The sequence below is a fragment of the Penicillium lagena genome (assembly GCF_028827675.1).
Source record: "Penicillium lagena strain IBT 129212 chromosome Unknown utg000005l_segment0_segment0, whole genome shotgun sequence".
In the NCBI taxonomy this organism is placed as follows: Eukaryota; Fungi; Ascomycota; class Eurotiomycetes; order Eurotiales; family Aspergillaceae; genus Penicillium; species Penicillium lagena.
In genome coordinates this window covers 2,419,272-2,444,577 of record NW_026623226.1, presented here as the reverse complement: position 1 = coordinate 2,444,577, position 25,306 = coordinate 2,419,272, and the positions used below count along the sequence as shown (strand labels likewise).

The 25,306-nt window shown below is 54.3% G+C and overlaps 12 protein-coding genes across 12 annotated transcripts; 4 read left to right on the top strand and 8 right to left on the bottom strand.

Annotated features, from left to right (window-relative positions):
- Window positions 1–455: 455 nt before the first annotated feature.
- Window positions 456–797, bottom strand: N7510_007711 (uncharacterized protein; the record flags this gene model as incomplete). The annotated part of the gene is made up of 1 exon (XM_056979636.1): window positions 456–797. One exon carries the CDS (start codon window positions 795–797, stop codon window positions 456–458), a length of 342 nt encoding a protein of 113 aa, XP_056832679.1.
- Window positions 798–1,427: 630 nt separating this feature from the next.
- N7510_007710 (putative DNA-directed RNA polymerase III RPC4) lies at window positions 1,428–3,217 on the bottom strand (the record flags this gene model as incomplete). Its single annotated transcript, XM_056979635.1, has 2 exons — window positions 1,428–2,550; window positions 2,628–3,217. 2 exons carry the CDS (start codon window positions 3,215–3,217, stop codon window positions 1,428–1,430), a joined length of 1,713 nt encoding a protein of 570 aa, XP_056832678.1.
- A 980-nt stretch (window positions 3,218–4,197) lies between these two features.
- Window positions 4,198–6,330, bottom strand: N7510_007709 (putative C6 finger domain protein; the record flags this gene model as incomplete). The annotated part of the gene is made up of 2 exons (XM_056979634.1): window positions 4,198–5,475; window positions 5,536–6,330. 2 exons carry the CDS (start codon window positions 6,328–6,330, stop codon window positions 4,198–4,200), a joined length of 2,073 nt encoding a protein of 690 aa, XP_056832677.1.
- A 1,231-nt stretch (window positions 6,331–7,561) lies between these two features.
- Window positions 7,562–7,846, bottom strand: N7510_007708 (uncharacterized protein; the record flags this gene model as incomplete). Its single annotated transcript, XM_056979633.1, has 1 exon — window positions 7,562–7,846. One exon carries the CDS (start codon window positions 7,844–7,846, stop codon window positions 7,562–7,564), a length of 285 nt encoding a protein of 94 aa, XP_056832676.1.
- A 160-nt stretch (window positions 7,847–8,006) lies between these two features.
- On the bottom strand, window positions 8,007–8,483 carry N7510_007707 (uncharacterized protein; the record flags this gene model as incomplete). Its single annotated transcript, XM_056979632.1, has 1 exon — window positions 8,007–8,483. One exon carries the CDS (start codon window positions 8,481–8,483, stop codon window positions 8,007–8,009), a length of 477 nt encoding a protein of 158 aa, XP_056832675.1.
- A 983-nt stretch (window positions 8,484–9,466) lies between these two features.
- Window positions 9,467–11,552, top strand: N7510_007706 (cyclin family protein; the record flags this gene model as incomplete). Its single annotated transcript, XM_056979631.1, has 3 exons — window positions 9,467–9,478; window positions 9,682–10,719; window positions 10,770–11,552. 3 exons carry the CDS (start codon window positions 9,467–9,469, stop codon window positions 11,550–11,552), a joined length of 1,833 nt encoding a protein of 610 aa, XP_056832674.1.
- A 1,371-nt stretch (window positions 11,553–12,923) lies between these two features.
- Window positions 12,924–13,691, top strand: N7510_007705 (uncharacterized protein; the record flags this gene model as incomplete). The annotated part of the gene is made up of 1 exon (XM_056979630.1): window positions 12,924–13,691. One exon carries the CDS (start codon window positions 12,924–12,926, stop codon window positions 13,689–13,691), a length of 768 nt encoding a protein of 255 aa, XP_056832673.1.
- Window positions 13,692–13,831: 140 nt separating this feature from the next.
- Window positions 13,832–17,995, bottom strand: N7510_007704 (RNA helicase; the record flags this gene model as incomplete). Its single annotated transcript, XM_056979629.1, has 3 exons — window positions 13,832–14,103; window positions 14,165–17,690; window positions 17,756–17,995. 3 exons carry the CDS (start codon window positions 17,993–17,995, stop codon window positions 13,832–13,834), a joined length of 4,038 nt encoding a protein of 1,345 aa, XP_056832672.1.
- A 223-nt stretch (window positions 17,996–18,218) lies between these two features.
- Window positions 18,219–19,093, top strand: N7510_007703 (DNA 5'-adenosine monophosphate hydrolase; the record flags this gene model as incomplete). Its single annotated transcript, XM_056979628.1, has 2 exons — window positions 18,219–18,285; window positions 18,330–19,093. The coding sequence occupies 2 exons, from the start codon at window positions 18,219–18,221 to the stop codon at window positions 19,091–19,093; spliced, it is 831 nt and encodes a 276-aa protein (XP_056832671.1).
- A 396-nt stretch (window positions 19,094–19,489) lies between these two features.
- N7510_007702 (putative translocon-associated protein, alpha subunit) lies at window positions 19,490–20,410 on the bottom strand (the record flags this gene model as incomplete). The annotated part of the gene is made up of 3 exons (XM_056979627.1): window positions 19,490–19,769; window positions 19,826–20,253; window positions 20,342–20,410. The coding sequence occupies 3 exons, from the start codon at window positions 20,408–20,410 to the stop codon at window positions 19,490–19,492; spliced, it is 777 nt and encodes a 258-aa protein (XP_056832670.1).
- Window positions 20,411–20,916: 506 nt separating this feature from the next.
- Window positions 20,917–22,509, top strand: N7510_007701 (CCCH zinc finger protein; the record flags this gene model as incomplete). Its single annotated transcript, XM_056979626.1, has 4 exons — window positions 20,917–20,994; window positions 21,054–21,197; window positions 21,259–21,601; window positions 21,671–22,509. The coding sequence occupies 4 exons, from the start codon at window positions 20,917–20,919 to the stop codon at window positions 22,507–22,509; spliced, it is 1,404 nt and encodes a 467-aa protein (XP_056832669.1).
- A 734-nt stretch (window positions 22,510–23,243) lies between these two features.
- On the bottom strand, window positions 23,244–25,297 carry N7510_007700 (uncharacterized protein; the record flags this gene model as incomplete). Its single annotated transcript, XM_056979625.1, has 4 exons — window positions 23,244–23,544; window positions 23,607–23,997; window positions 24,053–24,986; window positions 25,043–25,297. The coding sequence occupies 4 exons, from the start codon at window positions 25,295–25,297 to the stop codon at window positions 23,244–23,246; spliced, it is 1,881 nt and encodes a 626-aa protein (XP_056832668.1).
- Window positions 25,298–25,306: the final 9 nt, after the last annotated feature.

The window sequence follows — 25,306 nt, the reverse complement described above, 5'->3', positions numbered from 1 at the left end:
CATTATCATTAGCCCGCAGGCTATATACATACACACGTTATCCTCACCACGTCTCCCAACCCAAATAGTAATAAAAAAGTAGACACAACAGAAGAGGTATCATGTACAGCACAACATGGCCACATATGCAAGTCTATCCGTTCCCCAGCCAATCTAGTATCTTCTCTGGCCGGGGAAGATGCAGAACAGAACCGAAAAGGAAGATAAAAAAAATAAACACCGTACTCAGAAGCAGAAAGTCGAAAGAAACCCCAGATTCTCGATAAAAAGAACCGTGGATGCAGATGTGCGCGCGAGGCATTTGTTCGTTTGCGCGACATGAAAAGCGGATAGGATAGGATAGGAATCGAAGAGGGTGAAAGGTATGAGCTCCGTGGCATAGCGGAGGGAGGAGAAAAGGATGGTGTCGAGGTCGAGGCCGAAGAGGAAAGCGAGGTCAAGGTCAAGGTAAGGGATCACCCGAGCATAACGGCTGCCAATGCCGTACAAGTCAACCCAATAGCCATACCAATCCACGGCGTCTGGCCGAGCGTCCCTTCACTGCGCGCCTGGAGCAGATGGCGCGACGCGCGCAGCTTGCCGGACAGCGACTCATCGGACAGGAAGGGTAGTGGCGGCGCGCGGCGCGGAGCGATCTCGGACAGATCGATGTCTGGTATTGAGGGTGCATTGGTGTGGGCGTTGGCAAAGACGGGGCCGTTGTGCGAGAGATCTTGTGCGGAGGAGGATGGAGGTGGCGACGCGGCGAGCGCGGCGGTGGGTGTTAGGGCTGCGAGGGCCCAGAGGGTGGGTTTCATTCTCTGATTGATGGATGGGATGTCGTGTGGTATAATTGTGGAATGTGCTTGTTGTCTGGTTTGTAGGGGGTTAAGCAATCGCCAAGCCAAGCGTGGTGCTGGTGCTTGCGTGCCTTGGGGGGTTGGTTGAGAGACAGGAGCGAGTTGGCGAGGCAATCAAGAAGGAGGAGAGAGTCGCACGAGGGGGAGAGAGAAGTCGCAAGGCCACTCGGGGAGGAGGAGGATTGTCTCAGTTGGTGTGGGCCAAGATTGAGGCGAAAAAGAGAAAAAAATAAAGATGCGGATAAGAAGGATAATAATAGGGGCCAGAAACGGGGCGAGCGCGATTTGTCTTTTTTTAACTCAAGCGTCCGTGCGAGGGCCGTCGGAACAGGGGAAGTACGGAGTATACACCAGCCCCCTACTGCTGCAGTAGTGAGAAGGATCAAGTCAGGAGAAATCAAATTTGAAGATTCAAATCGAAAACAAGGAAGGGAAAAAGCCGTTGACATGGGCGCGACATTGGCCGAGCCAGTCGTGAGGCAGCTCCACCGTGGACCCTGAGAAGTGGAGCGAGTCAGGGGGTTGGTATTAATTAACTAGTGACGGCACTAACGATGTCTCGGGAATCATTGGTATACAGTACAGGTTTTACAGAAGTGCATCCCACTCCGGAGTCACTGTGAACTTCCCCCCCAGCTGGCCCATGGCCCAGACGCGACGCTCCGGAGTCTCACCATCGTCATCATCACCCACAGACGAGACCACCAGTGCCTCCTGAACAAAATCCACTTCCGCGGCACGGTCCAGCTCGAAGAGGATCCCGCCCCAGTCCAGCGTGATGCGGCCCGAGCGATGCACGTTGAACTTGCCCACTCGTCCCGCCGGCAGGGGTGTGTCTGCCGCGGCGGTGACAATCTTGCCCGGTGAGCGTGTGGTTGCCGCTTGGCCGCCCTCGACGATTTCCACCTCGTCACCCTCAGCTTTGACGTCGGGCGGCTCGGTCTGTCCCGACGCAGCGGCTGGCGCCGCGGGCTCCCGCTGGTTCTCCTCCGCGGTGCCGGGGATGGTCAGGTTGGGCGTCATCGGTGGGAATTGCATGAGGAAAAGCCTGCCGGCCAGATAACTCTTGGCCGACGTCTCTGCTTCATCTTCTTCTCCTCGTTCTTCCGCCCCTGTTTCGGCTTCTTCTCCTTCAGCGGGTTGAGCCTCCGTAGTCTCGGGCTTCTCGACCGGCTTCGAAAACAGATGCTGCACGACCTCAAGGTCATGCTGGTGTCGCTCGTACTCTTCAATCTCCTCCCTAGTCCGTAAAAGCCGCCGGGGATCGCGGGCAGCTTCCAGTTCCGACTCTGGTTCGGGTAGACTCTCTTCTATGGCTTTCTGGGCAGCCAGCTTCCGGCGCACGCGGACTTTCTGCGCGGGTAAAAGTTCGTCATCATCAGCGAGGGGGATGTCGTCTGTCATGACCGCATCGTCGTCCTCCTGCTTCACGCGTGGCTCTTCTGCTGCGGCAGTTGTATCCGGGCCGTCATCGTCCACAAACAGCGCATTGTTCTCCGTAGCCTTCGCGCGAGCCTTTTCCCGCAGCTGGGCGGCCTCGCCCAAGCTTGACTCCATATTGACACTGACGACCCGTTCCTCGTGCGGATGTCGCTCCACACGCACCGGCCGTAGACCTCTCTCGCGCCGCTCCCGAATAGGCATCTTACCCTTGATGGTGTGCGATTGGGTGTACTCCTCATCGCTGCTCTCCAGATTGATCTGGTCAATACTAACCCGCAGGCCAGAACCATCTTCGTCGTCCGAGAAATTCCCCCCGCCCGGATGTTGCCTCCGCTAATATGAGACCGCGTGCGGCTCCGCGGTCCAAAAGTCGAGGAATGTCGGGAGTCATAACCAGATCCTCCTCCTCCGGCACCGCCGCCTCTGCCTCTTCGACCGGACATCATAGCACCAGCGCCCATGCTCATTCCCATCGGGCCACCGCGCCCACGGAATCCGCCGCGGATGTTCGTAGACGCGGCTCCGCGCCGGCCTCGCTGGATAGCAGCCGCTTCCTTGAGACGCTCATTGTATCGTTCCTGCTCGAGTTTCTCGATTGCCTCACGCTCTTCCTTGCTGCGACGCCCGACGGCCCGTGGCTTGTATTTTAGAGTCGGCTTCGCTTGCTCGCCGCCGAGCGCAGAGGGCGGCCGGCCACTGGGTGAAATACTTCCGGCTGGTGTGCGTTTTTTGAGTGACTGCAGTCGCTGCACTGGTGGTCGGGAAGATGTAGTGGCAGATGGGCCAGCCTGTGCTGGAGTCTCGGATGCACTTGGGGGTACTGGAGTCTCGGATGCATTTGGGGGGGCTGTAGACTCTGCGCTGGTGGGGACAGAGGTCGAGGTGGGTTCCTCGGCGGTGCGTCTTGTGCGCCGAATTGCGGATTTGGGAGGCATGGCTGTTTGCGACTCTGGCGAGGCGCTTGTCCGCGTCTCGCCGGGTATAGAGAAGGTAGAGGTTTAGACGAGATGCTCGCTGCGGCAGTCTCTGTGGTACATTGACTCGTATGGAGACTTTCAAAACGTAGGGTCGATATTCTATGTGTGGAATCGAGAACGGAAAGAGGTGAAAGGATTTGAACGAGATTGACTGAATGAATGAATCAACTCTGCAGTCGTCACGACGGATGAAAAAAAGTAGCGGGGCCGTGGATCACGTGATGATACAACCTGAGTATAGAGCTTGAACAATTACGGTAGTGATTGAAGAGGCAGAACTCAATGGATCGATTGCCAGACTAACGTGAGAATACACAGGAACAGAAAAGACCACTTCTTGTACAGTCCATCCCCTTTCGGCCATTACCCCCCGTGTACTACACCCACCTTGTTGCGGCCACTCTCACCAAGTCAACAAACGAGAGAAAAAGGACATTCATATAAGCAAGAAGCAAATAGAAAAGATAAAGGACACGTATAGCATTGAATATGAAAGAGCGAGTAGTGAGGAAAACTCGGGAAAAAACACAGACGTTGCTACCGTACGAACAGACCGCCAGCAAGACAGAAACAAACAAGGATAGGATCTCATCAACCGCTTTGGGACTTTGTATAGTTCAGATCGGGCACCCATGGCAGAAAGCCAGGGAGGTGGTGGGGGTGGGGAGGAAATGACAAAACAGGAACAGAGTATAAAGTAAGGAGTGTCGGGATCGTCCAGCCATGGCCAAGAAAAAAACACACCGAAGAAAAGAAAACACCAAGAGATCAGTGAAGGAGGGAGCGGGACCTAGAGAACAATCTCCAGGCGAAGAGAGTAAAGAAGCAGGTCGGAGATCAAGAAGACAAGTCGCTTCCTGGAGGCAAGTGCGTAAGGTGGGGGGTTTCGTATAAAGAGCAGCTTGGAGAGTCGCCAATCGGACAAAAAGAAAGCATACTTAGCGCTTGCGTTTCTTATTCTTGTCTGCAATATCACCTGCAGAGGCAATGGGCGATGAGGTGGTCGAAATTGGGAGGAACTCGTTGCCACCGTCAATAATCGACCCATCGGTGGATTTCTTGACGGCGACGCCCATGTGACGACCATAACGGCCCTTGCGGCCATTGCCCTCGTCTTCACTAACGCATCCATCGATGCCAATGCCTGCATCCTTGCAGCGCCCGCACGGGCGTTGGCGATCGCAGCCTTTCTTGCTCTTGCGGCACCGCTGGCAGCGAGGTTTGGTCGACAAGTCTTCCTCATCGGCACCGAGCTGGTGCTGGAAGTTGACCGACGATCCCGAGACCTTGCGGGCGGAGTTGGGGCTCAGCGGTGGGAAAGAAGGCGTCGTCTTGTCCATACCCACAGGGCCTGGCATCTTGGGTTTGCGCGGAGCAGCTGAGGTGCTGGTCTTGGCTCCCTTGCTCGACTTTGGCGGTACCATCTTCTGGCTGCGAGGCTTGGGTGGCATGTTGGCGGGACGACTCTTGGGCTTCTTGGCCTTGGGAGCGTAGTCACGGTAGAGATCGTAATCGGCCTCACTCTTGACCGGAGCACCGAACCGATCGTAGTGCCCAAATTCGTCAGCGCCATCAGAGCTCTGCTCGCTGCTATCGGCACTGGGCAGAATATCATCCAAACGCTTGTGTTGGCGCTTGGTAGTACCCGGTGGAAGCATCGGGCTCGATTCCTGCCTCTGCCGACGAGGCAAATCATCCTCGTCTTCACTAAAGTCTTCTCCATCGCTAGTGGCCGCCGACGAGGCCGCGTCGGCAGCACCGCTAAAAGCATCATCCAGCGTGGAGGCTGACGTGCGACCATGAGAGAAGTTGGACGCATCACCCAGACGGATTAGCTGCATGGCTACATCTTCATCGGAGATGCAACTGGCAATAGTGGGGTCTGGTGTGGGCAATACGCCAGCGCCACTGACTCTACCAGTCGAATTGATAAAGGGACCCGAAGCCTGGGTAGCATTGCGATCTCGCAGGCGATGTCCATGGTCCGGGACCACGGGAGTAGCATACATCGTATTGCGCCCTGTGTGAATACCATAGGCATGCTCACTATGTCCATAGCTCTGCGGCGACGGTAGCGGCTGCTGGTAGTTGTATGGACGGTGTGTAGGACGCGCAAAAGGCGAAGCGCCTTCCTGGCCGACGGATCGACGCTGGGGGGAGATGGAGGAGGTCGACATGGTAAGCGGGACTTGGGGAGGCGCAAACAATGGGAGTTCCTAGAGAGAGAAAGGAACGTTAGAGCCGATAGCTTCGAGAGAAAAAGACATAAAACTCACCGAGCTGTCAAACTTGGGACGTTTCCGACGACCATCCTGGAGTATGTTCTCCATGCTGATCTCAGAGCTGGCGAATTGATCGCTACGAGCCTTGCGAGCGCCCGAGATAGAACCATATTCACCATCGCTATCGCTGTAGCCATTCGCCTCGTCACCAGGGAAGCCACCATGGACACTCGACCCGCGGCTTTTAAGGCCGCTGCGAGAGCCCTGCTTATGCTGCGAGGTGCTCCGGAGACTCCGGCTCGACGGGGAGGTACTGCGCTTTCGCGCCAATCGCGAGCTCGGACGAGACGGAGACTGGCCCTGATCTAGCGCCTGCACTGCCGACATAGCCGACTCCATCTGGAACGGCTCGCCCAGACTGGGTCGCTTACGGGTCTCGGCAGAGAAGCCACCGTAGAAGCGGTCCCCGTAGGCCTCTGGGTACGGTTGGACGGGGATGACCCGCACGTAGACGGTCATGTTATTTCTCAGGTTCTCGTACCTTGCGATGAGAGTGATCCCATGTTCATCCTCGAAGCTCACACCGCTGGCGGCGGCATCGTAGATGCCATAGAAGTTTTTAACAGTCGTGACGATCGAGTCCGTGGTGTCATGCGGGTAAATCTGAACGCGCATGGGAATGCGGGCTCGAACTTTGGAGTTCTCGTCCAGCAGAAGCTCGAAAGCGACGTTCTTGGGGACGGGGCCCTTGTGCGATGGACCCCGGGCCGCCGAGGCGACAGCACGGTCATCTGCAAAAACCGGCTGCTCCCCGAGGACCATTTGGTTGTCCTGCTGGACCACTTGCATGGTGGTCAGGTCCAGGATGTGGGAGAAAGCCTCTCTGCTATAGCGATGACTGCATCAACCCATCTGCCTCTGTGTGCGGAAAAGCGGGAACGGGAGGAAGAGCCGGCCAGGGCAGAGGGAGGGAGACCATCGAACCTACCACAATTTATAGGATCAGATCGAACTGGCCAGTGGATGGGCCACCGGGTTTGGGGGAGGATGTTGGAGCAGGGTCGGCGATGGAGGGAGGTGGGAGGGGGCAAGCCTGTTGTCGCTAGAGTCGAGAAAGTGACAGTGTAGTCTAGAGTGAAAACACACAGTGGCTGTCAGTACAATGGGGTTCTGGGGACTCGAGGCCACTGGCAAGATGACTAGGAAAGGGTTTTGTCTGCGAGGGGGATGGATGGATGTGCTCGCTAACCGAGTCCGGCCGACCTGGGAGCGGGCCTGTTGTTGGGGGGGGGAAGAGAACAGAGCGAAAAGACTCGGAAGCAGAGGGAAAGAGAGGAGGGACACACTTAAATCGAGTCAAACCGATTCCTCCAGAGTCGCAGGTATCCGGAAGGGTTGTCGAAGATGGGATGAAAAGGACGCAGGATGTTGTCGGGGCGAGGGGACCGTTTGAGGTCTACGAAGCGCTGGGCTATGTCAGCGGCCTAGTAGCCGAGAGCAGAACAGTGACTAGAGGGCCAGGGTTGGGGGCATATCAGGGACAGAAGAGCACTAAGACATACCCCAGGTTGGTGCTAAATGGATGGGCGACAGGATGGGCGAAGGTGACGGGAGGAAGAAGAGAAGAGGAAAGAAGAAATGGTGCTGGTGGTGCTGGTGGGTGCCAGGTTTCAGAGCAAAACGAAAAGCGGTCCTGGAGTGACCGATTTGCGCCCCGTACTGCCTTTTTTAACATAATTTATGTTGCAATAATTTCTACTTTGCTCTCTTGCCTATAAATTCTCCTGTCTAGGAGCGACCGGCCTATCGCGGTGTTTTCGCAGTGCGCAACCGCTGTCGCAATCCGGATGCGTTGCGCCGGATGACAGCGGTCCTACAGTGCCCCCTCGAGTGCCCTATGATGGAACTACAAATCCCCAAATCCATCATAAATCAAATCGCAGAAATTCCCATGTTTCGATCGCACAGAAAATAGCAAGCAAAAATGCTGGCGAAAGGATGGTGCGCCGTTCGCTCGCACAAAGCAGGTACCTCGTGCGCCGACTGACGAGCGCCCAAGACCAATAAAGAACGGATCGCGCTAATGGCGTGGCTCGAATGCCAGCGCAACCACATCGCGGGATGGCTCCTGGCCTCGTCTGGCCGTCGGCTGATGATGCGCGGCAATCACCTTGGGGGGGAGGGGGGGGGCGATCAAATCATCCGCATCCACCCTTGTCGCATTGCGGATTGGCATTGCCGGAGGGCCAAAACGGGCCCGCGCGATTACCATTCTTGTCTCTCCGAAGTCGCAAGAGATGCGACAGGGTAATTGGGGAAGAGAGCGGTGTTGGCGCAACATGTACTCTGTCAGCTGGGCGGTCATCATGGGCGCAACAAGGATGATGCGCTGATGATCTGCTGGATGGAGTGGAATCCTTTTGTCTCTCTACGTCAGGGCCTTGGGTCTACGATGTCTTCTTATTTACTTGCTGCTTTCTCCGGGCGTGCGCAGGGAGACCCGGCTCCGGCAGGGCTCGCAGGGACTAAAACTCATCATCGGAATGAGTGGATGAGCAGCGCCTAGAACGGGGCCCACGAGTGAATTTAGTGTTCAGGTAGTTAACTAAACCGACTCCGGCCGCATCAGCCACGAACTGGCCAAACCCCGCACAGGCGCCATTCTTAAGAAAGCTCTTATTTGTATGGTGATTTGCTCGCGCAATGTGGTCGCGCAAGACTGTGCAAGAGTGGCCCCTGGTCGTTGCCGACTGGCGCACCACGCCGAGTCCGTGGCAGCAGGAACGGCGCCATTCTGCTGGCCATTGCGCGGGCCTCCCGGGGATGAGGTGGACTGGTCTGGCTGCTTCAGCGGTGAGCGACTTGGTCACGTGCAGACGTGTTGAAGCGTGTCGATCCGGTGTGTAGCGCGGGAGGTGGTGTGTGTCGCCATTGTCACGATAGTGCGGAATAATTATGGTCGGAACATCATCTGGAGACCAGGCGGTGTCTGCGACAGTCATTCTTTTGCTTGGATCATTTGTGTATGGTGAAGGAGAACGAAAAGATGCTCCGAACTGTTGACTCGGCGCGTGTGGGGAACACGCGCCGCACGTGGTATGATGTCATTTAAATCATGACATAATCAGGTCGAGCGGCGGCCAGCCCTGGCGAGATCCATGGATGCTCTCAACCACAAAGAGGAAGGGACGAATTTGGGTGTCATGGATCTGGTCTGGCGGTTGCACTCGATTATGACGGGTGTTTGGTGCGCGGATATATTTGTTGGGGTGGTGATATATATCTTGGGTAGGTCTATCTCCATGACGACGCAGCAGGACCAGCTGGAACCGTCGTTGCTCAATGGATGTATATAGATGACTATCTCTCGGACGATACGGTTATCCAGGTACCTCGCACTACTTCCAGTACACCCCTTCAACTTCTGGCCATGCTTTCAAGGAGTGGCACTGTTCTTCTCCACTTGCGCCTGTTCATTGTGTTTGTTTACATTTACAGCAGCTTCCTCTGGAACTCATTTTTGATCCCGACCGAGAGAGAGAGTTGGTATAGTATCATGTTGAGCGATCCATGGCGACTGGACTGCAAGAGGGCGGAAGACTGACGGACAGTCGCTGTTCTCTATTGATCGAATTGTTCTATTGTTCGAGGGACTCTGGGCGGATGGTAGGCAGCTCGTGGCCCTCCCAATGCCCCAATAGCGCTAGCCCTAATTGGGAACCTTCATTCACTCCCAATCACGGATTCACTGCTCATTCACTGCCGGAGCTCTCGCGTAATTATTGGGCTCGCTCATTCACCGTCACCCCCTTGTCCCACATACCTCTGGTGTTGCACTCCACCGTGTTGCTGTGGAATCCGGCCCACAGTGTTTCACTCCGCCAATCACCACCCGACCGCCCGGCCCTCTTTCCTTCGAGATAAACAAACCTCCCGACTTCCTCAACACACACGCGCACTTGTCTGTTCAACTTCCCAGACAACCATGGATGCGAAGGTATGTCTTCCCTCTTCTTTCATGATCATTTCGGTGCCCATTTTGTCCTTAAAGCCCTGCGACTAGTGTGCCTGGCCTCGAGGTTGTTTACAGTCGTGACAATGCGCTTGGCTAAGGCCCAGACCTTATGCGAACCAACTCCCACCCATTGTTAACCCTGCGATACAAGAAACTCCAGACTGACCCTCATGATCTCTCTCTAGCCCCAGCGTATCCGCGTCCGTGGGGACGAGAACGCGGCTCCCTTCGCCCTGCCGGCTTCCAAGTCCCTGCATCAGCGCAACAAGTCCACCCCTGCGCTGAACTTGATGATGCAGAACGCTGTCAACAATGGGGCTCGTCGCACTGCCTTTGGGGATTTGAGCAACACCAAGAATGCGCTTCGTCCCAGTCGCGATGATTCTGCGTTGGAGGGAAAGCCCGTGGGCAAGCTCCTGGAGAAGCCGGTCGCGGTGGACAAGAAGCCTGCGGTACTGGCCCAGCCTGCCCAGCGGCCCATGTCCATGTCCGGGCTCAAGAGCCTGCTGAACAACGTCGTCGACTCCAAACCTGTCAATCCTGCCGGAAAAGCGCTACCGGTCCTCAACAACACCACTACCAACAACACCCAGGCCAAGCGCAACAACCTGGTCTTTAGAGATGAGCTGCAACCTCCTCATAAATTGAAGGAAACATCCAAGGAAACTACTGCCCGCTCCTCTACCGTGTCCTCCGTCACCATCGCGCCTTCGCAGGCCTCGTCGACCACCGCCAACGACAATCTTGCTGTGAAGAAGGCTTCCAAGCCCCAGGAAAGTTGGAAGGATGAGTACTCGATGGTCCTTGCCAAGCAGCCTGCTGTGCTCAGGACGTCCGAGCCCATCAATGCGTATGACCAACACAACTATGATCCCGTCGTGTATGACTACGAGACCGACGAGACCAAGGCCCCAGGTCTCGCTTCCAAGGACCCTACCTCCGCGGTGTCGGAGCCCGAGGAATACTGGGACGATGAGGCCTACCATGAGGTGGACGGCCAGCTCACCGCGCCCTCTCAGCGATCGCGTGGCGATATCACCACTGGTACCGCGACCACCGTGATCTATCCCAAGATGAGCGAGATCACCAAGGGCCAGATGTTCCAGGCCAAGGACATTGTCGAGTCTACCCGCACTCCGGAGGACATTGAGGAGGATTTTTGGGATACCAGCATGGTTGCCGAGTATGGCTCGGAGATTTTCCTTCACCTGCGGACCCGCGAGGTATGTTTGATGATACGAAGGAGGGACGCCGTTACTAACCTGTGTGATAGATCGAAATGCTGCCCGAAGCGGACTACATGGCCAACCAGGCCGAGATCCAGTGGTCGATGCGCTCCGTCCTGATGGACTGGCTGGTGCAGGTGCATCATCGCTTTACGCTGCTGCCCGAGACCCTGTACTTGTGCGTCAACTACATTGATCGGTTCCTGTCGCGCAAAATTGTCTCCCTGGGCAAACTGCAGCTGGTAGGCGCGACGGCACTCTTCATCGCTGCCAAGTACGAGGAGATCACGGCCCCCTCCGTCCAGGAGATTGTGTACATGGTTGACGGTGGCTACACCATTGACGAGATTCTGAAGGCCGAGCGCTTCATGCTGAACATTCTGGACTTTGAGCTCGGCTGGCCTGGCCCGATGAGCTTCCTCCGCCGCATCAGTAAGGCAGATGACTACGATCTGGAGACCCGTACGGTCGCCAAGTACTTCCTGGAGGTCACTATCATGGATGAGCGCTTTGTCTGCACCCCTCCCAGCTTTGCGGCAGCTGGGGCCCACTGCCTGGCGCGGCTGATCCTGTACAAGGGCTGTTGGACCCCCGCCCACGCATTTTACAGTGGCTACCTCTACGCTCAGCTGATCCCGGTGATCACCACCATGCTGGACTGCTGCGTGAACCCTCGCCGCCACCACGGCGCCGTCTTTGAGAAGTACTCAGACCGTCGCTTCAAGCGTGCTGCCCTCTACGTCGAGACCGAGATTATGCGTGGCTTCCTTCTTCCTCCCGTGGCTGACCTGTCGAACCCGGCTCGCCTAGACGGCTATGCGAACTACTAAGCGATTCGAGTTGCGACATCCCTCTAATTCACCAACATGACACGAAACCCGCAAGCTGGATGTTCTCTATGCTTGCGTGCATACATCATCATTCACATACACATTTGCTCTTCCCCCTTCACGCTCTTACCTCCTTTTCATTGCAGTCTCGGAATTGGTGCTAGATCTCGGTGAACATGGTTTACTCGGATAGGAAACTGGGGTTTTTTCTTTTCTTTGCTAGGGTTGCTCGGGACTGGGCTGGGGTGATTGCTGGAGTGGACCGGAGTTAATATCCTCTTCCTTTCTTGTTGGATTACATTTTTCTTTTCTTTTCTTTTGTTTCATCGGTTTTTCCTTCCCCTTACAGTTGATGACGACCTTTGATGCCCATTGATTCTGAGTTGTGAGCTTTCGGGGAGTTTCTTCTTTTCTTAATGGCCGGAATGGCGTTTTCAATGGACAGATAGCAAGCATGAAATCCAGTGCTTACTTTTTTTATCCTTTTTCTTCCTCTCTAGCTTATCGGGATTCGGCTGCAGTGCGATGCATGACACTGCGCAGGATAATAATGAGAGGACTTGATATATTTCATTCCTAATTACTGCGTAGCGCTGAGCGACAGGTGTAAGATATTGTTGGCTTGTCCATGCCCTTTATAAGCGTCTATGATAGCCACAAATTCTTACGGAGGATGGGCATGGGTAAGCATTGTAATTCGAGGGCTATACATCTATGGCCAAAAGTGGGTTCGAAGTTCCTTCCTTAAATAGGATTGTAGACTGTAAGTCCGAGACTGAAGTCTTCATGGGCGTAGGTCAAAACCAGCCTTGGAATTTCTATTTCTAGACCTTTTTATCATATGGCAAAAGCTATACTTAGTATGTCGACGATGGCGCTAGCCACTTTGTTGTAAAATATTACCCTATTTACTATGTGTGATGTTTGGATCGCGTGTGGATTGCGTTACGATTCAAAATCTGCCTTGGCAATCAACCTCGAGGTCAACCTCCATGTTTATGGACCATGATTGGAGAAAATCGTCCCCCATTCTTTAGTACTTTCAGGTGGAAGCACCTATCAGAATCCAAGTTTTAAGTACTGCCACCGCTCTCGTTTAGATCGGATACTACGCTGGGGCAGCAAGATATGAGACATGAGGTTGTTTAATGACAGACAAAATCACTCCTCCAGCATCTCCATTTACCATTTTCGTCTGAACCGCCATGATGCATATTCCCACTGTTTTCCTGGCAATCGCTGCATATGCCAATCTGGCATGTGGCAGCACCCTCGTCTTCACTACCCCATACAACGATGGCAAATGTTATATTGAAGTGACAGATTTTGAAGGATGCACCGGAAGAACGAATGTGCCAGTTGGAACGGTCCATGCTAATGGTCAATGCAGCCCGCGTAAGTTATCACTGCTGCCAATACGTGTCTAAATTACCCATGTCTGATATGCGTTTCTATAAAGTCAAGAACGAAACCTTGACCGGAGTCCATGTAGACAGTGCGGGCATATGTGACCCTGGAATTTTGGACTACAATTGGGGCATTGATTCAATGTTCTTGATCTACTGGAAGAACAGGAAGCATTTGGATAGAAATGGTTACTTCATAGATGGAGTCTCAAAGTTTGCACCGAGCGCGACCAACACCATCTCGGTTACCTCTCTCCCACCATCAGTCAGCTACTCTAGTGCACCTACTCCTACGCCTACGGGCTATCTCAGCTTCGTCCGCCACGACGGTGTTAACAAATGCTTTGCCTCGTTCGAGAACTACCAAGGTTGCACAGGGGTCGCCATCAAACCCATAGGAGAATGGGATGAGAATGACAACTGCGTCATGCGTAAGTTCTTACTATTCTCCGATTGTTGCACAACAAAGGATCTAACATATTTCTCCGCATCAGCTAAAAACTGGACTGCTAACCACTGGGGGATTGCTAACGTTTGTCTCACAATGTGGCTGAATTGGAAATGGGACTCCAAAGACCGGGCGGAATTCGACTTCACGAATAAGTGGGGATACGGGGCCATGCTCGAGGGAATTTCGACCTGGAAGTCGGGCGTGCGGAACAGTATTACCATGTCCATGACGAGCACACCCTCATCTTATATCGTCGCTATGTCTGCTACGCCAACCCCATAGGTAGCTTTTGTATAAGGCCAGCGGTTTCAGGTTATCCAACAATTTTCGACCTCAAGCTCTACCCAGGATAGAATGTAACGTAATCTAATGTGAATTCCCTCTCTATGTAAGGTATGTATAAATATGGGCACCTGTAAAATTCACTGGTCTAACCCATTAAACTCAATCAGCTTCTTCACAGCATCGATGACCTGATCACCAATGGCAAGAGCACCAGAAGAATCAGACCCCAACGAGGGATTATCAAAACGCGCAGCGAGAGCTTCGTCCAGCATCATGCGCAGGCGCGAGACCAGCACGCCGATACGGGCCCAGCCACGCAGTCGGAGCCAGCCATCCACGACAAGGCCGCGGCCCATGGTATCTAAGGAGATGGAACCGCAGAAGAGGAGAAGGGCGTATGCATTGAAAGCTGAACACAAAACAAAAAGTTAGAAGCAGTCAGGGTGTGCGAAAGAAAAGTAGAAACTTACGGGTGAGGTCGCGGATGAACACCTTGCTGGTAGCCATCTTGGAGAAATAGCTCAGATACGCCGCCGCGCCGGGATAGTTCTGCGCGGAGAACAGGATGGAGCTGGGGTGGATGAAGACACGGCCGTTTTCCTGGTTGAAATACCTGATGGTGCGAGCGTCGGGGTCAACCTCGACGGTGCCGGTGACTGAGCTGGCGAATTTCTTGTCCGGGAACGAGATCTGAGCGATCTGCGGCTGGAAGGAGCCTGCTACCAAAGCGCGGAGAAGGTTGCGGTTGGAGGCGTTGCGGCTCCAGCGGGGATCCGACTCTGAGTAATCGACAGGGAGCACACCGGCATCTTTGAGGGAGGTGGTGAATTGAGCGCGGTTGGACGATATGTCGCGGAGCGTTTGGTGGGATACGAAGTTGGCCGCACACCATGACTGTGTTTGCCAATAACCCTGGGCGCGAGATCGTTCAGACCACTGCTGGTAGGCAGAGAGGTCAGTGAGAAGGTCGCCGTCGCCGGGTCGTGAGAAGCTGGCTTTAGCGGCGTTGGCTTCATCGCGCCTCTCGCGCGGTGAAACGAACGGGCTTTTGACTGTGAGGATGGCGGCCATGGTGAGACAGGGTTCAATGCAGCCGAAGATGGAGCCGTAGATCATGAGCTTCGCGCATCGCAAATCCGCGGGGATCATGGACAGGTACCGACCCAATGCAGTCAGGCGGTTATGGTCCAGGGCTCCAACGCGATGCAGGAAGCCGAGAGCGCCTTCAACGGCCATGCTCTCAGGAGGAGTGATTGTGTTGGCGAGGAAGTTCGCGACGTCGTCAATTCCTTTCATGGATTTCACGGACAGACAAAGTTGTTCCAGAGGAACACGGCGAATCTCTGGATCTGGCCGGGGTGCCATGTTGGACTCGGCCTTGCGAGTATACAGCTTGTAACAGATACCTGCACGGACACGACCCGCTCGTCCGCGGCGTTGTTTACATGCTGCCTGTGATGCCCAGACCTCTTGCAGACGGACCATATTATCCTTGGGATCATAGCTGGTTTCTTTGACTCGACCGGTGTCGATGACGGCGACAACATCCGCAATGGTGATGGAGGTTTCGGCAACGTTAGTGGCAGCAATAATCTTTCTCTTCCCCCTGGGCGGACTCTGGAAAACACGACGTTGCTCAGCTGGGAGCAAAGATGCATGAAGGGGCAGTGGATGTGCATTGGGTATCTTCCTGACGGCAGACAGACACCGCTCAATCTCGAGCGTGCCCGGTAGGAAGATCAAGATCCCCCCAGGCTGGTCCCCAAGCTGATCATCGATATATCGAACGGTAGATGCGATCAACTCATAGTTGATGCCCATACCAACACTGCGAAGAGCCCGGCCAATTGACTCGTCACCTCGTTCGACTTCGTCCATATCGTCGTCCAGGCCGCGCTCGCTCAACTCGGGCGCAAATCCAGTGTTCCGGATGACATCGTCCAAGTAATAATCCTGGACAGGGAAGGTTCGTCCGGGGATATTTACCAAACCAACGGACATGGAGCCACCAAAGTAATTCGTAAAAATACTAGCGTCTAGCGTAGCACTCATGAGAATCACCTTGAGGTCCTTGCGATGACGCAGAACATCCCTCAGCAGCGCCAAGAGGAAATCGGTATCGAGACTGCGTTCATGAACTTCGTCTACCACCACATGCGAGACATCCACCAGAGAACTTGCGACATTACCGTCGGCATCGCCACCGGACTGGATTCGACGCAGCAAGACTCCGGTGGTCACGAATGTGATCTTTGTGGAGCCCTGCTTCACTTTTGACTCTCCGCGAATCACATATCCAACTTCGTCGCCAACGGATGAGCATCGCTCATCGCTGACTCGATCGGCAAGTCCCAGGGCTGAAATCCTTCGAGGCTGCGTACAGATGATATTGGCTGCACCGCCTAGTCCGCGCTGGATCATATCGTCTAGAACGAACTGCACCGACTGCGTACTCTTGCCGCTTCCGGTCTCACCGGAGATGATGGTCACTTGGTGCGTGTTGACAGCCTCGAGGATAGCATCTTGTGTGTTCCACGCGGGAAGGGATTGTCGCTTCCGCGACATCTCCTTCTGTGCTGCGCTGGCTTGTTTGGCTTCCCAAGCCTCTCGCATAGCGAGACTTTGCGGAGATCCAGGCTTCCAGTCAATGCCTTTGCGCTGTCTGCGTGATGGACGCACCGAGACCTCGGAGGTCTGGCCACCCGTAGCGGGCGACGCCGTTACAGCTGAAATCTCCCGCAGTCGGCCTGGATTTTCCATGATCTCGGGGAGATTCACTTCTAACCAATCCAGGATGTTGAATATCATCGGCTCGCCAGTAAAGTTCTCTTCAGCATATTGCACTGCACGGCGGATTGCGCTGAGGCGTATGTACGCCGGGATGCCTTTGGCCAGGATTGAGATCACTGGCGCCGTAGAGGGATAATGGGCCGATGGCTCTTGGAAGCGGAACGAAGTATTCTCTGGGATATTCGGAGCCTCACTCTGAATTTCACAGACCTTCGCCGATGTACGGGTGTATCGTTCGCCAAAGATAGCTTCCAATGTCGACTGCTCTTCGGCCCAGGCCTCTGTATTCCCGTCCGGAGAAGAAGAGAACTGTAATCCATGCACCAATGTTCCTTGCAGAAATTCTGCTGCCGCAAGCTCATCGCCCCCTTTGCTGTCTAGCACTTGTGAGCATAGACCGGTGGGGTACCCAATCGATGCGAGTCGCTTGATCTTGGCCTCGCGAGCGAGATCTCCCGTGGCGAGAGTGACGCCAGCGGAATATCCCTCTGGCAGACTCCAGGGAGGCAAATCATCCTCAGGCACATAGATCAGAAGCCACTCCAGCACTTCCTCGCGATCTTTGCACTCCATCACAGCTTCCTCGACGTGACTGCGCCGGAATCCCAAACGCGCCAGGTCATCGACAATGGTTTTCTGTTCTTTCTCCGTGATTTTGATCCCATAGGGATTCCAGATCGCATGATCCCTCAAGAGCCCTTCAATTTCCTGGCGGATTTTGTTCCCCATATCCACCTTGGGCGCCTGGGACCAAATTCGGCGTCCTTTGTTCTCTCCATCACTAGCACCCACCCCCAAATCCAAAGCAGGGGACGCTTTTGCCTTTGCCTGCATCTTTTCACGCTCCGCCCTCTTCTTCACCAGCTCGGCAGCAGCGCTCTCGCGCTCCTGTTTGGCCAGGAACGGATCCGCCTCGTACATCCAACCCTTGCCCTCCTTGGTATCTGCGGCTTTGATATCGGTAAAATCTTCCTTCCATAGCTTCTTATATGTCGGCGGGAGCATCATATGGAGATTACGCATGTTGCACACGCGGAAAAGGGCATATGCCGCAGCGAAATGGCGCGCCTCCAGGGCCGTTGTTTGCGCTGCGAGATGTTTGTGCGACGGCGGCAGCTTCATCGGCGGGATGACAATCATCTCCTTCGTCTTGAGATCGACTTTCTTCAGTGTCACGGCGGAGACGAATCCCTCGGAGGTTTTGATCTGTTCTTGTGTCTCAGCGCATATTCTCTCGTCCTGTAGTCGTCGGACCCTCTCCAAAAGCATACCATGCTGTACTCTGGCTTCTCCCATTTCTGCTTCTGACAATGCTCCGATAGCATGTTCACCGGCAGCTTGCCCGTCCACGAGGCGCCCCCAATGACCTCCTTCACTGAGGGCTTCTTGGGCTCCTCCGGCGGCGCGGCGGGCGTCTTTTTTGCCTCGCTCGCCTTGTCCTTGTCGGCCTTGGCCTGCTTCGTGCCGGGCTTGGGGCCTCCACGGCCATCGCCTTTCTTTTTCGGGCCCATTCCTTTCGATCTCCGGACGTGAAATGGGTTGCGCGGGGAAGAATTGATCTGGGGACTTTTTGCGACTCCGGACGAACGATGTCCCGCAATCATCCATGCTTCGATAAGACCGCACCAACGTCACTCATCTACTTCGCTGTTGGACGAACAATGTGACTACTCACTCGCTACACTCCTGTCTTGAGAAAATGCTTTGATCAATGAATGGGCGACCATGACTCAGATGGAGCGCAAATCAACCACTGAGGAGGATGCTGGGGATGCGCCTCCAGCTGAGAAGAGAAACGCCTGTAAGACTCCCTACAGATGAACCCGATCAAGACTGACTGCATAGTCACCGAGCTCCTCTCCTCCCAAAAGAAGCGATCCAAGCACGCAGCCAACATTTCTAAGACTCAATCCCCACGCAGCAACGCAGCTTTCAGCCGAGCCTCTTTCGGCGGACGCGACGGACTAGGCGCATACATCTCCAAACCAGAGTCTTACCCATCGGACGTGGTCGTATACCACAATGAAGATTTCGCGGTAATCCACGACAAATTCCCCAAGTCGAGCCTGCATCTGCTCCTGCTCCCACGCGACCCCACCAAGTCACGCCTGCACCCATTCGACGCCTTCAAAGACCCCGAATTCCTCGCGAAGGTGCAAGCCGAGACGCACAAGTTGCGCAAACTAGCCGCGGGCGAACTACGCCGGAGATACGCCAAGGACTCAGCACAGGAGCAAGCGCGACAGGCTGCACTGGCTGCGGACCCGCCGCCGGACGAGCTGCCACTGGGACGAGACTGGGAGCGGGAGATTATGTGTGGCATCCATGCGGTGCCTTCAATGAACCATCTGCATGTGCATGTCATCTCCGTGGATCGGTATAATGACTGCCTCAAGCATCGGAAGCACTACAATAGCTTCTCGACGCCGTTCTTTGTGCCTATTGAGGACTTTCCACTGGACAAGGATGATGTCCGCTGCCATCCCACGGGCGAGGGATATCTGCGCCGGGACTTTGTCTGCTGGCGCTGTGGGAAGGAGTTTGGGAACCGGTTTGTGGAGCTGAAGCAGCACCTCGACCTGGAGTTCAAGGAGTGGAAGAAACTATAGACATTAACCTCTACAAGGGAAGAGAAGAAGTATCTTGCAACTCGTGATAGCTGACCGCGAGGGGATGCAGCTGATATTGCAATTGATGGATGGATTGACCATGAGATCTCCGTGAGGCTTTCCAAAGGGTTCTCTCAACAGGCTGCATGGGTCCAACGCTGGTTTTTCTTCTTTCTAAATATACATGCGCCGGGCACAGGTCCTTGTGAACGGTAGTGGAATGTGCATTCCCAGCCCTATTCCACACCGGTCCCAGTGTGCTGCACCCAGTTTGAACAGAAAGGAACCAGGCTAGGAGTCTAGCCGTGTTCGATCTATCACATTCACTGCCCCCAACGTCCCCTGAAATATTCGCCTCTCATACAAGTTCGTGCCACATTTAGATCTAGCCTAGATCTAGGAACGGACCTTGGTACGGCCACCCTTGACCTTCCGCGCCTCGGGGCGGTTGATGTGGTGCGTAGGAATCCAGTCGGCGTTGTAGGTGGAGGCAGACGAGACAGCAGGGCTGGTGGGCTCCTCTGTCGGGCCAGTGGACTCGCGCTTGGGGGTGCGCTTGGCGGTGTCGGCCTTGCTGCTCTTGCGCTTCTGGGGGAAGTAGGGGGCGACCCAGACCGTGTAAAAGAAGTACACGACACCAACAAAGCAGGCCAGGAGGAAGAAGTAGAGGAAGATGCTATAGTGCCCATTGTCAGTTGACGGAGCCATGCGAACTGATTTGGGGGGTCTTACATCTGCGGGTCGAAGATGCTGGTCTCCGGCTCGACGACGCTCACAGTGCCATTGTAGGCCGAGACGGTGAAGAAGTTGCCCTCGTGATCAGCCAGGATCGCGGCGATGCTCAGGCGGATATCCTGCGGGTGCATCTCGGTCGCGAAGTCGTAGCTCACCGTCTCCTTCTCCCCAGCGGGGATCTCGGCAGCGTAGCGGGTGGCAGTCAGGTTGCGGACCACGGTGCTGGTCTCATCCAGACTCCACAGGCTGCCGCCCAGAAAGTTCAAGGTGACGGGGTTAGGCTCATCGTTGCTGAAGGTGACCAGGGCCTGGGTCGGGCGACCATTGACCAGCTTAACGCCGAAGATCTCAGACGCCGGGAAGGAAGCCTGCGCGGTAACCGCGACATTGGCCGCCTCGGCAGTCGCTTCAACCTTTTCAGAATCCTAGAATGTGATCAATTAACAAAGGCGTCCTAGTCGGGCAATTGTTGGGGACCACGGGTGCGAGAATCCGGGGTGCACACAAACATACAGCGAGCGCGTTGCCAACTAGGGCCTGGAGGGACAGAAGAGCCAGGGAGAGGAAACCAAAGCGAGCCATTGTGGATGCAGGCAGAACCTTAGACAACAAACAATTGGGGACACAGGGGAAGAAGAGATAGAGGGATGGGAGGAAGAAGGGGAGCGGAATCAATTTCTCCACGTATGCCGGTATGGCTGTCCGCTCTGGTCGGGCTTATGTCAGCTAGTCTAGCATGGAACCGTTTGCTCACGCATGTTTTATTTTTTTGGTGGTCGGCAGGATAGGCCATGGAGAGTCTAGGAACTCCGCTCCCTTCTCTGGACGTGTAGGAAACCCAAAAGACCAATCTAGTGGACGAACAAAGCGCCTGCCCAGGCCTAAGTATCGAACCAGTTTCAGTGGTTGATCCATCCATCACTTTAAAAGACTGGGCCGCACCTTCCCTTTTTAAACTTTACATAATTCAATCTTCCTGAGGAAACCGCGATTTCATTAAACCTGACACCTCCTTTCTTCCACCTTTTCTGTTCCTCTCAATTCAACTACCGGGCCTGCTGTTCTACATGCTCCCCCCACCGATAATCATGGCCACTTCGCAGACCTTTTTAGAGCGCTATGCTCAGATAGGCGCCCTGGATCAGCAAAAAAATGAGCTCATCGAGGTAAGGGCTGGTCGCGCTTCGTGTCAATGGCTCCAAACTCACGCATCTCTCCGTCGCAGGAACTCTTGACAAGAATCACCGATCTCGAAAATTCCTTTCGGCAGGAAAAACTCGACCGGGAACGAGAGACGCGCTTCAACCGTGACATCCAGCTGCACGAGATGGAGTTGATGGACCAGATATCGCGAATTAAGACTATTATGGTGAGCGCCGGTCGAGCAGGAGGCAGTGGGTGGAGCTGATCAAAGTCGCGTGTCTGCGCAGGACCGAGAACCCTTCGTGGTCGTACTCTTGGACGGAGAGGGCATAATTTTTAGGGACGACTTCTTGCAGCTCGGCGAACAGGGCGGGCGCAATGCGGCCAAGCAGCTATGGACCACCCTCGAAGCCTACATCGCCGAGACTTTCCCAAGCGTTAATTCGCCCAAGATAATGACCAAGATTTATCTCAATGTGAAGGGGTTCGGGGAGATGTGCGCTCGCAATGGCATCACCCCGGAGCCTACCATCATTAATGACTTCATTCGCGGATTCAATGAGTCCCTGTCTTTCTTTGAGATCGTGGATATTGGCGCTGGAAAGAACAAAGCGCACGATAAAATTCGAGGTCGGTGTGGCGTGCTTGCTTCTGTCAGTGATTTTTTATTTTTTGCTAATGCTCTGCTCCACTCTCTAGAATCCCTCAAGCTTTATTTGTACAACTGCCACTGCCACCAGATCTTCCTTGGCTGTCCATCGACCAGCGAGTATTCTCGTTTCTTAGAAGACATCTTGACAGATGGGGATCTCACCGGCCGCATCTCGCTGGTTGAAGGCCTTCCATTTGAGAAGGATATGGAAGCTGTGAAGGAATCCTACCGAGTTACTTCTTTCCCGGATATCTTCCGCATGATCAAAATGATTGCACCCTGGAATGCGCCTTGGAGAGGCACCCTGACGACTGCATCACGATCTGTGCTCACCCCGTCACCCACCCAGCAATTTCAGCAGACGTCGGCTCCTCTATCGCGAACTTCCACGAGCACTAACCTGTCGGGAGCCGGTGCGCCTTTGTCGACCATGACCACGAATCAGGATCCTACCGACTACCAGTCGGTCGTTCGTGCTCCCAAGGCGTCCGGTTCCATGCCTCCCAAAACTGTCGAACGGAACAAGTACGGCCAACGCGTCGACCGGTTTGACTTCAAGGCTATTAATCGGGATGAGCTGAACCGACTGAAGAAGCTCAAGCTCTGCAACTATTATTTCCTGCTCGGGGAGTGCCCTAATGAAGAAAACTGCTACCATGACCACGACCGCAAGTTGACCCGCCAGGAGCTTCACACTCTGTCGGCCATTGCTCGCATGACCCCCTGTCGTTTTGGATTGGATTGCTCTGACCCGGATTGCATCTACGGTCACCGCTGCCCTCAGAGCGAACCTGGCAAGAAGACGTGCTTCCGGGGTGAGAATTGCCGCTTCGAGCCTGTGGCGCATGGTATCGACACCAATATCGTCAAAGTGACCAAGGTCTGATTTTGTCATTCTGGAAAGAACATGAACTTTCTACACTTGAACTGTCTTTTTTTGCAATCGGGTTTAAAATACTGGGATTCGGCGCACGGGTTGACAGGGATACTGCATCTTTCTTTTGAGAACTCCGGTTTCGAGTATTTGCCTTGCCCTTTTTATCACCAACCTCCTGATTTTACATTGCACATATCTGCCCCATCCCTTTCCTTTTCCCTACATCTATCCTGACTTCTGCAATTGGAGTTTTTACCGGGTCGTGGTCATTTATTTCTCTGGGTCTGTGGGCGCACGCTTTTTTATCACTGGAAGCACTCATGGCATATGGGGCAGTTCGCGCGGATTTGGGAGTTTTATCTGGCGAGGACACCGGTGCATGGTTAATGGGTTTGTTTTGTTTCTGGTCGTCATGGAGAGGAATTTCGCAGGTGCAAATCGTGTCGACCCATACGTGCTTTTGATTATTTTTTTCTTATCTTGGAGGTTTCAATGCAACATGATTCCTCAGTGCCAGAATGTATCTACCCGGGGTGTTTTGAAGGGGATTTTGTACGAGTAGGAATGGTTCAAAGCGGTTATCAAAGGAGTTTCTCAGACAATAATCTTGTCTTACGCATAGTACAATCCGTTCCGAAACGGCCGGACAATGGGTATATCTACATGGGATGAATGAGTCCCGCCTGCGCCAATATTACAGAAACGCCTTCCCTCCCTCCAAATTCTCAAACCCCAATTATGGGTCATGGATCTAACTTAATCGTCGTCCCAAACATAGCAAACCGTCGCTCCCACCCAAAACAATCCGGCTGGCTGCATACTTCCCCATCCACGGCCATAGCATCCGGATCTGTCTGATGAGAACAGCTCACACCGTACTCTTTAATGCAGCATTCGAAAGGAAGCGAAACACTGGGAAATGGTGCCCACGCCTGATTGTTTGTGGAGGCAGAGGCAGCTTGTTGCTTTTTCTCCAGGAGATCGCCCCACAGAATAAAGAGCCTTTCTTTAAGTTCCGCGAGATCGTTTTTATTGCGACGTAGACTGAAAAAAGGCCGTCCAGTTAGCATGCGTTGATATATTTTCGAAGATAGGGACGTATGTACTCTGTAGGATCCAAACACAGGAGATGGACTCCGTCGGCGCCACTCACGAAAATCTTCATATATTCTCGCGGCTGGTTTTTTGGGGTGTTCGACTCGCCTGATTCTACTAGGAGACAGAAGCGCCAGTCCCAGATCATGTGTGGGCGACCATTATGGGTCGAATTGTTCTGTGCACCGCTTGTTTCCTCGAGAATGGAGTTGTTCGGGACGGCAACGGTGAAATCTTCGATGTTCGGGGGGAAGAAGTCTACTACACGGACCAAGGGCCGGTAGCAGACGTTTTGAAATGGAAGTTTATAGGTGAGGTCGCCTGGGAGAGCATTGCGGTGGCATTCGCGGGACAGAATGTACTCCAATGACTTGGCAGGGATCTGATAACCATTTGCTAGGACTATTGTCATGGGTTAGTCAGATATTCAGCTAAATATATCAGGCCATCGACTTACTGTGTTTGTTAGCTATTGGCCGTGACGTTGGCTGCAGGACCGTCTGCCCTTCCTTTACCTGAGCCTCTTTCTCTATCTTCTTTTTCTTCTGCTGCTGCTTCTTCTGCTCTTCTTTGGTTTTCCGCTTGTTGGCCTTCTCCGGCTTTTTACTCGGCTGACCGTGGACATCCCAGTATTCTTTTCGGCGGCGCAGAAGTTCCTGGGTGCGCTCGTCGTGTCCGCCTTGGCACAAACGAACATGAATCTTCTCCTTATATCGCACGTCCTCATGGACGACAGCCTCGAGGATATCGCTGGCACGGCGCATCTTGACATGGACGTAAGTGAAAAGCAAGATGTCGCCAACTTTGACATTCTCGCGTGCGTAGCTAGCGTGAGGCTCCCACAGAGTGACCTGCATCACCATCTGGCCCCAGGGGCCTGGCCAGTTGTTTCTGTTCAGGGACAAATGGTTATATGTATCTCCTTCGGGGCCTTCGTCATTATTGCTCTTGTAGTCAATGAGGAGAGGATTGCTGGTGTAGTCGGTGATCTGCAAAATGGCTTTTTCGCTATCGTAGGTGTTCATTTTCACCACTTGGCCCAGTAATTGAGTGATGGTGTTGCGCTGGGCATCCTTGATAAGAGTGAAAGGACGTGTTCCCGGCTTGCGAGCTGTGATGTTACCGGCGGGCGTTGCGTTCTCAGCCGTTCTGGAAGCTTGAACCACAAAGGTCTTGGATCCCTGCGGTGGCGGCACCGAGTTGCTCTGTTCAGAGACACGATCAAGCAACTTCAGAGCTGCTCTCATTTCAGTCGCAGTCGGTTTGAACGGTTCGGGTCCGCTGTTGATCGACTGGCTGGAGCTTGGGTCTGCCTCGGGGCGAAAGACTGCCCAAGAAACTGTATCATACTGAGAAGCCACGCCAGTCGGTTTACCCTGGTATATCCGAACCTGCGCGGCGCATAATCAATCAGCCATGGTCTAGATATAGTGACTCGGACACGAACCCGGATCTTGCGCAGCAGGACTACATCGTTGAGGCGCACCTGGGGCAGAAAGCTCTCGTTGTCGTTGAAGTACTTGACCTTGAGACCGCCCTGCCAGGTGGGGGCGTCGAATTCGGAGTCCTTGATGGTGAAGGTCACGCAGGATGAGGACCCTCGCGTGCGAAACACATCCAGGGCATCCACCACGACGCCGACGACGGTGACCAGGCCGTGGGACGAGCAGGCGGTGGGGATGTCGACCAGGGAGGTCGCCATGGAGCGTTG